This window comes from Balaenoptera musculus, chromosome X, assembly GCF_009873245.2.
Source record: "Balaenoptera musculus isolate JJ_BM4_2016_0621 chromosome X, mBalMus1.pri.v3, whole genome shotgun sequence".
NCBI classification, from domain to species: domain Eukaryota; kingdom Metazoa; phylum Chordata; class Mammalia; order Artiodactyla; family Balaenopteridae; genus Balaenoptera; species Balaenoptera musculus.
The window spans coordinates 70,775,631-70,789,366 of record NC_045806.1 but is presented as its reverse complement, the minus strand read 5'-3'; the positions used below and the strand labels follow the sequence as shown (position 1 = coordinate 70,789,366).

The window sequence follows — 13,736 nt, the reverse complement described above, 5'->3', positions numbered from 1 at the left end:
AAAAGTCCTTCTTCTTTTTCCCTCTATAACCCAAAATATTTTACAGAAAATACTAGGTAATAGGATTATTTTGTATTAATGACCTATCAGGGAATTAAGACACAGATTGCACAATAGAAACAGAGACAGAAACATGAGATGAGAATATCAGCAGTGCAATATATGAAGGCAAAAAAAATTTAAATTTCATCATTTTTTAGTAACTCAATAAAAGGCTGGATGGAATTTGAGAAAAATCTGACTCACCAAATGAATTTTATTTCAATGTGTTGTAATGTTTTCTCATATTGTTTGGTGCAGAACACATGTTCAAGAAACATATGTTAATGAAAAGACAACCTCAGAATGGGAGAAAATATTTGCAAAAGAAGCAACAAAGGATTAATCTCCAAAATATACAAACAGATCATGGAGCTCAATATCAAAAACACAAACAACCCAATTAAAAAATGGGCAGAAGACCTAAATAGACATTTCTCCAGAGAAGACATACAAATGGACAAGAGGCACATGAAAAGATGCTCAACATCACTAATTATTAGAGAAATGCAAATCAAAACTACAATGAGGTATCACCTCACACCGGTCAGAATGGCCATCATCAAAAAATCTACAAACAATAAATGCTGGAAAGGGTGTGGAGAAAAGGGAAGCCTCTTGCACTGTTGGTGGGAATGTAAATTGATACAGCCACTGTGGAGAACAGTATGGAGGTCCCTTAAAAAACTAAAAATAGAACTACCATACGACCCAGCAATCCCACTACTAGGCATATACCCTGAGAAAACCATAATTCAAAAGGACACATGTACCCCAAGGTTCATTGCAGCACTATTTCCAATAGCCAGGACATGGAAACAACCTAAATGTTCAACAACAGATGAATGGATAAAGAAGATGTGGTACATATATACAATGGAATATTACTCAGCCATAAAAAGGAACGAAATTGGGTTATTTGTAGAGATGTTGATGGAGCTAGAGTCTGTCATACAGAGTGAAGTAAGTCAGAAGGAGCAAAACAAATATCATATATTAACACATATATGTGGAATCTAGAAAGATGGTACAGAGGAACCTATTGCAGGACGGGAATAGAGACGTAGACATAGAGAACGGATATGTGGACACAGGAGGGGAAGGGGAGGGTGGGATGAATTGGGAGATTAGGATTGACATATATACACTACTATGCATAAAATAGATAGCTAGTGGGAACACGCTATAAAGCACAGGAAGCTCAGCTCGGTGCTCTGTCACTACCTAGATGGGTGGGATGGGGGGGTGTGGGAGGGAAGTCCAAGAAGGAGGGGATATAGGTATACATATAGCTGATTCACTTCATTGTACAGCAGAAACTAACACAAGATTGTAAAGCAATTATACTCCAATTTAAAAAAAGAAACATATGTTAAATGAAAATCATGAATTATATACATTTTTATCTATAGATAGATATTAATTGATGATAGATACATACATATATACATACATACTATATCTCTTGGCCTATAGTTACATAGATATAATCTCTAAATGGATATCAGACAATATTGTCAAGAATAGCACATGTGAGTCCTATCTTAGTGAAAAAAGAATTATCAGTAATTAGTATGTTGATTATACATATAGAAATTAATTTTTGAAGTAATTTTTAGATACCTAAGTACAGTTAAATTTCCCAAGTATTTTAATGACCCGACACCAATGCACACACACACACACACACACACATTTTTATTTATACTTTTCATTTGCTAAATGAGATACGTTTATTAATACCAGAGACTTTAGCATACCCACTCTCTGAATTATCTCAAGATCTGAATTAGTGGGGTTTGAATGAATCAGTTTCCATTATATAGAGGAAATATAACGAAGAGGAAAATAAACATCTTTGAAATGGAAAAACGATACACATCAAAAAAGGAAATAAAATCACATAAAGTAGAAAATTTGAAATACCTTTATGCTAAGCAGATAAAACAATATGGCATACCTGATATTACTCTGCATTTTTAAGAATTTACATGTCAAGCTATATGAATAATAGAGAACTCTTCTCAAATCTAAGCATGATGACTTAACCATTTCTAAACCTTTTTACTTGCATTTTTTTGCTTGCAACTGTTGGGGGGAAAATAACAATTTAAAGGCAAAAATAACATACAAAAACATCACTATATTTAAAAAGAGATCTCATGATCATTGTATTTTGTTACCCTTAGACCCCATTTTCAAATTGCAAATGCAAAGAAATAATATAAACAAATGGAGAATAAGTTTCATTTACTTAGGCAAACTCAGCAGGGTTCAAAGAGGCTTCTCCAGACATATGACATTGAAACAGAAGGTAACAGCAGACTCTTATCAATAATTAATTTGACAGTTGTATGTAAAATTATACAGAGCTGTAAAATATTATCTTTCTTTACAAAAAAATGTTGAGACATAAGGACCTGAAACAGGAAAATACTGTAAAGCATTTTAACAATCATTTGGGAAAAAAAGGATAACTCTCAACCCATAACAGATCATATTAAAAATATCAACTGAATTCTTCAAAAGTATATTTAAGCAAAATTAATGAAAGTTAAGTTTGTAATGGATAGTAAGTGTAATGCCAAATATGAAACTTACTGATAGCTAAATTGAGAATTGATTCTCTCTCAATTATCTTTGCTAATGGAGGAGTGAAGAAGTGTGTCTAATGCAAAATAATGCATAATCCCAGAATTATTTCTACTTGGCTTACAGAGCAGTTTTCTTCTTATATGACTGGAAGTGAGTAGGATATCCTTGAGCATGTAAAATAAATTAATGTAGTCTAAGAAGAGAAATTACTATAGAGCTGTGCAGATTCTTCTTCCTTCCCGTTTAATGATTTTTCTACTGTCTGCCATTTAGACTGAAGTATTCATGCCTTTCCCTACTCAGTCCTTTATCTATCTCTATCATCTCATTCTAGGCACAAGCAAAGGGTTATGAATTGAGGAGTCTTTTTTTTTTTCCAATAATTCTCACTGTGGTAAATCCAAGTTGTAAGACAGAAGGCCAAGGCTCTAATCCAAGGAAGGAGGCTCCGTTATCTTGTAGGAATTGAAGCATACATGCCAAATAAACTAGGAGGGGATGAAAACCTCAAACTGGATTTTAACATTTACTATAAGACATCATGATGATGAGGAAAAAGTATGGGCCCTGGACTTTAAAACACCAGGGTCTGAAACCCAGTTCTGCCACTCAGTTGCTCTGTAACCTCAAGCAATTAATTTAAACTCACTGAGCCATACATTGTTTACTTGAAAAATGAAGACAATATTCATAAGGTTACTATAAGATTAAATGAAGTGTATATAAAACACTTAGCACCCATGTCTGGTACATAATAGAAACTTAATATATATTACAGGTTTTTCTCGACAGATAAGGTACCGAAGTTTACTCAAGAGTACATTAGCCTCAAAGCAATTATAAAATCCTTTTTTTCTTCCATCTACACAGGATACATATTTCATCAGGACACAGATCTGATTATTTACATGGTACTGATTCTAGGCTCTGTCAATGTATTTCAGAAGTCAATAAATAGATTATCATTTATTGAGCACCAAGGTAATATATTTCAGGCACTGTTATGCCCTCTATATTCATTTATATGCACAGGGCTGCTTTCTTCTTGTATCAGAATTTGTTTATAAATATTTAAAGTCTAAAAAATCATTATCTAATCCCCAAAGCCTGAGTCTCCTCCTAAATTCTCTATCTTAGCTAATGACATAATCATCCAACTTATAACCTAGGCTAGACATGAATCATCCTAGATTTCATCCTCTCGCTCTCTATTTTGATCAGTTATCAAGTTTGATTAATTCTAGTTATGAAGCAACTATGAATCTCTTTTCTACTCTACTGAATTCTCCTCAACTCAGGTCCTCAGTATTTCTCCCTTCATTGCTACTTACCTTCAACAGCAATTGTTTTTAAAGCATTTACTCAGTTACTTATCAGTGGTTCCTTTTACCTAGAGCAGCTTTTTTTTTTTATTTGAACAAAATCCTATATGAAATAGAACATGTAAAATTCTGAGGCGGAAGTGGGGAACCTAGAAGTACTTCCCCAATCCCATGTCAGCCAGTAAGGGAAGTCCTTGAAAGACCCTTTGGAAAACCATTGGTCTATAGGGAAAATCCTAAACTGTTAAACAAGATAGCTTCACAAGCTGGTTTTTCCCACTCTTTCTACCTCTAACTGTATCGCCTATAAGTCTCCCATCTTAAATCTCTGCTCCAGTCTCTTCCACTTAATTGCTATTTCCCCTAGCATACCAGGTCCTTTCTCATCAGTGTATATCTGTCTACAGAGGATGTTTTTCCTCTGATTCTCCATCTGTCCAACACTCAGCCTATAAGACATAACTCAAATCTCTATGAGCATTACCCAACTTAACAAATTGATTTAGTTGCTCCCATTCTGTGATATTATAGCACCTTGTATGTACTTGTATTATAGTCTCTATCATACTTTAATGAAATTGAAATTATTAGTTTACATGACCTTCTCCCTAATTCTACTGTGACAAGGACTACTACTCATATAATTTTGCATTACCTAGGACCTAATACCCAAAACACATTAGGTTTTTTTTAGTTTTTTGTATCATTGAAGATACAAAGATCATATTGTCATTAAATACATTTTCTACCACATAGTAGCTTTAATGATTTTTAAAGGTTCAGTTAGAGAAATAGCAAGCTTATTTTTTTTCAATTCTTTTTTGTTAATTGAGGTATAGTTGCAAGCTTATTTTTAAGTGTTTTATGTGCTTTTATGTTCTTTTTTTTAGAGAATCAAAAATGCAAATTTATGAGACCGGTATTTTTAGGGGAGTACTGTTTATCACAGTGTTAGATGAAAAACACTGAATCATTATTTAAGACAATGACTACTTGCACTTTCTTCTTTTCTAATCATAAGGTACTACCAGGGATGATGCATATTATTTCTACATTTTATCCTAGAGTAATAACATGGAAAAGATACACAGATGCCCAGAACTTTTGAAAACAAAAGGAGTATTATTGAGACATATCAACAAGCAGGTATACTACATCCCATAGGAGGCTTTGAGAAAATGTTAGTTTGGCCAGTCCCCCCTGCCCCCACCATCTCTTCCCACAGCACACAAAAACATACATACATACACACAATAAGGCCTTGAAAGAGGTTTCTTACAAGGAAATGACAATTAATTTTTAAGTCATGTCCATTTGATTTGAGTCACTGGAGTAACAAAACTGTTTTCGTGAATACTCAAAAAAATTCAATAATGTAACCTCTAGTAGAGCTTGAAAAGCTCTGAAGGACAAGGCAGTTAGATCAATATTAGTTCATTTCAAATGCTGGGCAGTATGAAGAGACAAGGCTGATCATCGGATGGATTTTATTACCTGTCGGAGTGATAAGTCCTGGTGATAAGAGGCCTGGGACTGAATGGGGCAGAAGGCGAGCATTGTCTTGCAACACTCCCAAAGAACGCTTAGGAGGCCTGCCAGGCCTTGAACTGTTGAAAAACAGACAAAGATCAGGTTAAAATATGCTCTTTGGAAATACCATCACTTGCTACATTTGCCTAAATCTCGTTTAATTGCCAAGAATGATAGAATTTTATATTAAAGACTATTTTCATTGATTACTAAAGGACCAATACTTTATACTAAACTTCCAAAATAATTATGGCAAGCATTAAAACCATAAGAGATCAATTTCTAGTTTAGATTCTATTCACAAGCCAGCACTTTGCAATACAGCTTACCTGTTGTGAGAAACCCAAACCTCGCTCTTAAAGCTACACTTGATCCCTGGTATTAATACATGCAACTGAGATCTGAGATAGGGGCTCACAGAATTAGGATTGTATAGAATGTGAAGTGATTAAGTCTCTGCTCAGCATGCCAGAGGTGAGGGGTAAAAAGCTGATATGTAGAATAAGGCCTGATGTTTACTAGCATTTCCACAGCTGCTGGGAGCCCACAGGGAACAAAGAACCCCTGCCCTCAGTATGTTTTTTCCTACCTATTATTTAAACCAGGCTGTATAACCAGCAGTACACTCTCTTGGAGTGTCTGTACTAAGGAAACCTGCCACCTTTGCAATCTAGGCTGTTTTTTCTCACAGATTGATTGGTATTTTTAACTGATGAGTTGATGCTAAACTTAAAACATTAACCTAACCTATTCTATTTGCACATTCTTCACCCAGGTGTGAACAGTTTGCAGTTGCAAATGTTAATCCATAAAATAATGAAATAGAAAGTCAGTATCAGGCTTCCATCTTGTACCCTAATACAGTCAGTGTACTGAATATATCATTTAGAAGCTGTCACCACATGAACAGACTTATAAGTCACTGAACATTAGGATCAAGTCATTCTCAAGTCATGCAGTATATTTCAAATATTACTTTCTTAATGTTACTTAAAATACTGCTGTTGCTTCTTAGTAGAAATGCAGTTTACAAAGCTGAATAAGAGGGATTTTGACAAAATACTGCAAAACACTATATTAAATAACCCAAGCTGCAAAAATTTATAAGGTTCAGATAGAGAACATTTCCAAAAATGACTTTTTGTTCACAAAGAAAGTTAAGTTAAACCTCACTCTATCAACTTTGCAGTAGCAAAGTGCTCCATCAATGTAAGACAAACTCTGCTTTTAAACGAAGACAACTTCTAGCAACCTTATACAGAGGTACTATTACCCAGTTCATTTTTCATACACTGTGCTGATGTTATTTTCTTTCATTGTACATCAATATTGTATATCAATCTAGCATGAAAGATTCTTTTTTTCTCATTTAATGTTTCAATTTTATAAACTGAATCTCCTCTCCCTCCTTCCACTCAAGTTTGGGCTATAATTTATTTTCTTTAATTCAGCGTTGTTATCCTGTTTGTCCTTGCCCTGTTTTATGGCTTCCTAACTCTTTGAAGGAATAGTGATAAGAAAAATATCCAATTTACTTCAAATGCCCTAAAGGATCCCAAGGTCACTGAACAATATTCATCAGGTTATATCCAGTCATTAGAAAAAGGCACTTTTTGTTGAATAATCGTCACAAAGTCCGTACTTTCCAAGTGATTCTTTGTGTCTTTCTATTTGTCAGAATTCAAGCCTACTAACTTTATTAAAGCCCACCTGATAACTCTTTGTACTTTTCCAGCATAAAAATTTCAGTGCTGTCTTTATGCTCATAATCAATTTCAGACAGGCTGTCTCCAGAAGAAAGCAGCCTGATGCTCACTCTACTTCCCTGAGCCAGTTGTTGACAGTACACTTTGGAAGCCATAAGGTTTAAATAGTTCTGTTCCAAATTTATTGGTCAATCTCACAATTTGATGTAGCTCTTTTCCAATAAGCTGACTCAGGCTTGGGGGGAATTAGATTACAGGCCTCTTAGTCTGATGGTTCTGCCTTAAATTCCAAGATTTGAAAAATTTGGTCAAATTTCCCACCATCAGATCTATATTGGGGAATTCATGGCTAATGTCACAAATGGCTTGGTAGTATTTACTACAAATGCTATAAGCCAAGAGGATCATATTCTCCATCCTAACATTATTTTCAGTTTATAATTTTATGATGTTGGTATGATTAATTGTGAGCCTCCCCAACTAAACTGCAAGGTCATGAAGGCAGCACATATGTCTGTTTTTGTTTGTCACTGTACCCTGAGCAATTCTCATGGTGTCTAGCACACAGTAGGGGCTGGTAAACAGTTAATTAAAATCAGTTAATGAGTAATGATAGGACATTATTTTGCCATGGCTACAGTTTCCAAATATTCCTTAGATTGCTCTATTATTGACCAAATAAATAGAAAGCCATCATTTAATCATCAGGTAAACACTTTTAAACTTCAGACTTTATGGCAATTATAAGAGTTTCAAAATATGATCCAGTCCAATCTGACTATTTACAAGGTTAAAGAAGGGTAGATGATACTGTCTTACGTCTGAAAGTTCCTACAAACTTCAAGACCCATTCAAGGGCTGAAGGTTCCAGCAGTTATTCATGTGTAATGACAGTTTCACTTATTCAATCATCCAATAAACAAACATGCACTAAGTGTCCATTCAGTGTGTATCTGGCATTGAAACTAGGTATCAGGGTTAAAAGGTTAAAAAGTTAGCTTGACAAGGGCAAGGGTTTTGGTCTGTTTGTTCATTGACATATTGTGAGAACCTAGAACAGCTTCTGCCTTTGAAGAGCTTAAGGTCTAGTGATAGAGATGTGTGTTTGACCTGCTATTTAAAATTTATGATTAACTCTTTAGTGAATATGGCTGTGTGATGTATCCTTCCAAACTTGTTTAAACTTATCAGTGAGAAAAATCATATTCAGATGCCTTTATTTATACTCTCGGAAAGAAGACTTGGGCCCCTAGGGTAAATTAATTAGAATAAAATTTGTGAAGGTGCTTTATAATCAATAGAGCTCCATACTAATACAAGACAGATTTATTCTTACTTTTAGACCAAATAACCCTCAGTAGTAAGACATTCCTAGCAATAAAGTTCTTGCATTTCTTTTCAAAGAACACAAGCCTGACAACATGATGAAAGACTATGGAGGACTCTGTAGAAAGTTGGGAAATATTCTTGATAGATGATCTTGCCACACTTCTTATCTTTAAGAGCTTTATTAGCATTAGGCAGATATTTACATATTAATCAAGACAAATAAACATGTGGTGATTTAACTAGAAAACTGTTATTTGGCTGACAATTTAATCAGCATAGGTTGAAAGGTTCATCATTGCAGCATCCTGTTTCTGCTAAAATATTGATTGTGTTACTGATTTCAGTAATGCTTTATTTTACAGGGCACAAATAACCATGTAATTACTCTTTAAATGAATGATAATTGCTTGTTGGCAATTATTTGTTTTCAGTTTAATTACAAGGTTATTTGTACTCTGTAAAATAAAACAGGCCCTTTTTAAAGTTCCCACCCAAATGGCTCAGTGGATATATCACCCATGAACACCATAAACAAAACTTTATGGTACAAGGCAAACAACCCACCAAAATAGCAAAACTCTTATTAAAAAGCTCAGCTAAATCTTTGAGATCATCAGCTTTATAAAATCAACATTAGGTATAACATTTATAGGTGGTTTGGAAGGAAATTATACCAAAGAATCATGATTTTCTCTGGGTCCAGGTCATCCTATAACATAATTTATCCTGATATGTATTTTACCCTTCACTCTGTAAACTTCTTCAGAAGAAATGAAATAGTAACTCAGCTTCCTGAGATTAAAGAAAAAACCAAATTGAAATATGTATCACCTGTATTTCATTTTTCTGCAGTTGAAGTGGATTACCATCAGAGCGCTACCTCAAAGTTTATAAACTTTGTAGAGTTGACGGGTCCCTAAGAAACAAATTCAATAGGTCTTCTGGTGTCAACAAGATATGACACAGTCTGTGAAATATTTATTCCAAGTTGTAATAAAGTAGCTGATACTTTGTTCATTAAGATTATGAAATTTCACTGTTGGAGTTATTTTTATCTTGTATCATCAGCCATTTGTATATGAATCAAGGCGTAAACAACTGAGTAATTTTATTTCAAAGGAAAAATCATATTAATAAATTAATTAGTCATGTCATGAGACTTCAAGATATTTAATGTAAACCATATATGGTCAGCACATGATTTAGCGAGGAACCACAAGTCATGTTATCCTCTTCAGTGAAAGTTTGGCTTACTACTCTTTAAAGAAACACTCATAACATTCTTGGACAAACTGAGGATATAGTGGCAGTTAACTGTGGTATTAGCAGCAACTTGTAAAGATCGCTGCAATTGGATTCCTGAAGTGGGAGCTGCGAGCCAGGAGCCATGACCTGGGATTCACTTTTCAGAGCCACCACTGATATTTAAAATCCCTTGGGATAGTCCCTGAATGTGTCATTTTTTTCAATTACATTAGAAGCCAAGAAAACCAAGAATGGCATTAGCTTTGAAGGTGTTGTTTACCTGACTGTGAGAGTGCTGCTCTGACTTTTCAATATGCTTGTTAAATTAAATAAGAATCTTTCTATCAGAACAATAAGACTTTTAATTGCATTGTGGATTAATAATAATCTCTTAGGCCTGACATTTATTACAACATTTCAAGGATGCCAATGGTAGTTAAACTCTACCTGACCTTTCAGTGTTTATGAAGAGAAACAAACTCTGACCTCACAGCAACTTAAATCCATCTTCTCTCAGTGTTAGCAAACTGATCACTTGTCTAACTATTGCACTGGATTGTATTCTCAACCAGATCAAAGGCAGCAGCAGCCAATTCAGCACCCGGGAAAAAGTCATCCATGCAAAATGGGCAATTAACATTAATCATATATGAAATTGTTCAAGCTGATAACTGGAACCTGGTCACTATGGTAACTCTCATAAAATGGTGCTTATGTTAAACTGGGCGTCAATCAGCTCTTGGTTTATGGGAACTTAAAGTGTGGCTCATCATGTCTCTAGGAGCTATCAACACAAGGAACAAAAAAACACACCAGAGGCAAGGTCATTTATATTCCATTACCATTTACTCCCTTTTTCAGTTCTTATAGGCATATCCAAAACTTAAATTTGAATGCATTAAAAGCATCAATACCAGCATTCCATTAGAGTTAGGGAAGTTAAGGAAATTATCTTTAACATAAGGGTGTTCAGGGGATGGGGGAAAACCTTCCTTGTTAGGGTCATGTATTACAATACCAAGGATCATGTAGAATAATTCATGTTTAGCATTAATCTTATGATTGTCATAAATTGGATAATTTATAGTTATTATTTTAAATGGTGATATTTAATTCCTTTTCTAATGCTGAATTTCTATTTTTACTTCAATAAAAAAAGAAATCTGATGTAATAGACAATTTAAGGGTTGACTACTCACTTCTTAGAAAGTATAAATGTGAAGCTATTTTATACTTCATTTACTTGACTCTGCTCCCTATTTAAATTAAATGTGCTCTAAGCCTGGTGTTAGCACCTTTAAACAAGTTTAGTTTTTGTCATAAATTGACTGAATTCTAATAAACGTCTTAGTATAATTAACAAAGATTGTATAACAGAAATGCTGGCATATGACGAATTCTTAGTAGCCTCTTTTCGTTCTGCTTATGTAATTCCAATTAACATCAATGGAATCATTGCACCTTAGTAAATCTTAGAGTGAATCAAATTAAATAACTATTTCCCTAAAGACGCAGACGTAGAGAGTGGACTTAAGGACACGGGGAGGGGGAAGGGTAAGCTGGGACGAAGTGAGAGAGTGGCATTGACATATATACACTACCAAATGTAAAATAGATAGCTAGTGGGAAGCAGCCGCATAGCACAGGGAGATCAGCTAGGTGCTTTGTGACCACCTAGAAGGGTGGGATAGGGAGGGTGGGAGGGAGACGCAAGCGGGAGGGGATATGGGGATATATGTATACGTATGGTTGATTCACTTTGTTGAACAGCAGCAACTAACACAACAATGTAAAGCAATTATACTCCAATAAAGATGTTAAAAAATAATAATAAAATAAAAGGTTTAAAAAAGAAATAACCCTTCTAAAGTGTGTCATATCACTGTCAGACACAATGTTTTTAAAATACAGGCATTCTTGAATTCAAAGAATGTGTCACTGCTCAAAAATTTGATATTAAGAGAATGGTAAGAAGTTAACATTCACATTTGGATACATTCCACTGGCATCTCAAATTCAAAATATGCCTCCCCAAATCCCACTCCCCACACCTTCCTTCTCTTGTTTTGTCAGCAATATAGGCATGCTTTTCCTTGCCAAAACTATAAACTTGAGGGTAATTTTGATTCTCCCTCCACCTCTCCCTTCATTTTCAGTCTCCAATATTTTTGTTCCATTGTAATATATGTTGCAAATTTCCATCTCTATCCATTCCTATTTCTAACACCCTACTTCAGGCCCTCATCACTTCATGCCCAGGTTATGTTCAACAAGTTGTTTCATTGTTCCAATCCATTCTACATAAACTGTGATCTGAATTTTGGTGAAACATCCTTTCATTATGTCATCTTTTGCTCTAGAACCCTCAATACTTCCTGACTGCATACAAAATAAATTCTAAATGCCTTGGTCTAGCAATCTGCCCCAATATATCTTTCTTCCCTTTTCTCGAATTACTTCTTAAATGAATGTTCTTCTCCAGCTGGATGAGTAGATTCACTATCTGCTAAGCGTAGTATTTGACCCTAGAACCCTTCCATTGTGAAATGTCTTCAAGGTATTAGGGTTCCTGGGGACAAATTTTGTTAAGCTCCACTGTCTTGGGAAGGTTTCAGTATAACCTGCTGTAAACAGTGCTGTTTTTCTGAAAGGCCACTGCTTTTTACTTTGTGTCATCATACAGGCTCTCTTGAATGATTACCACAAAGGGAACTTCAGTACCAGTGTTAAGGGAGCGTGTTACAGCTAGCCAAAATATTATTTTTCATGTCTGGCAAATGAAGTCGCATTGGTAATTGTCAGTCTGTGCATAATCCCATGATGATCTCAAGAGTTAACATTTCATGTTTGAATGTCAATCAGAAACTGCAGAAGTATGGTGTTAATATCACAACTCTGGAGAGCTTAGGAAGTTGAGTAAGATTTTTAGGAAGCTGATCGCTATTAACCTGACTGCATTAGTCTCTATGGTTAGGAATACAGCCTGGAAGCACATATTCAATTGATAAATACAGAAGCCAGTTTCCTTGCTGATTCAAAATCTTTTTAAAATTTTGCTCTACATGGATAAATATTAGCAACCCATATTAAAATAAAACTACTTTAAACAATCTTAGATATTCAGTGTAATGCAGTGGAAAGCACTAGGACTTAAACCTGAGTTCTAATCTCAGTTGTGGGAGGCAGAGTTCCAAAATTCTCCTCCATCCCAAGATTTCCAGCCCTAACTGCTAAAACTGTGAATGTAATGAGATATTAAGTTATATTACATGGCAAAGGTGATTTTCTACGTGTGATTAAGGTAACTAATCACATGACTGAGCTAATTGCAAAGGAGATTATCTAGGTGGATCCAATCTAATTATACGAACCCTTTAAAAACAGAAAATTAGAGAACACACCATTGCTGGTATGAAAATGGACAGCGTTATATGTCAAGGAATGCAGGTAGCTTCTAGAAGCCAAGAGCAACCCTGGGCTGACAGCCAGCAAGAAAACAGGTGCACAAGTCTTATAGTTGAAATGAACTAGCTTCTGTCAACGTCAATGAGCTTGTGAGCAGATTCTACTGCAGAGCTTCCAGATAAGAGCCCACCCTAAACAACACCTAGATTTCAGCCTTGTAAGACTGTGAATACAGTCAAGCCCCTCCAGATTTCTGACAGACAGAACTGTGAGACAGTAAATGGTTGTTATTTTAAGTTGCTAAATTTGAGGCAATTGGTTGCACAGCAACAGAAAACTAATATATCAGTTTTGCCATTATTGAGCTGTGTGACCTCAGGCAAATTACATGACTATTCTAAATATGTTATCTCATTTTACGATTAGAGATGTAAACTAAATAATCTATCAATCTGATCATTAGAATCATGCTACATTTCTGGTCAAAAGCAGATAATTCATTAACTTCTAAGTATACATAGTTTTCCACTTTCTCATGTGTCTATTTTAGCTCATATTTTAAGTA

General features: G+C 34.9%; 1 protein-coding gene across 1 annotated transcript in view; it reads right to left on the bottom strand.

The window, feature by feature from the left end:
- Nucleotides 1–13,736, bottom strand: part of DACH2 (dachshund family transcription factor 2) — a 605,734-nt gene that overhangs the window by 350,355 nt on the left and 241,643 nt on the right. Inside the window, exon 3 of the mRNA XM_036839293.1 lies at nucleotides 5,451–5,563. Coding sequence (XP_036695188.1) covers nucleotides 5,451–5,563 — 113 coding nt within the window. The remainder of the gene's footprint in view (nucleotides 1–5,450; nucleotides 5,564–13,736) is intronic.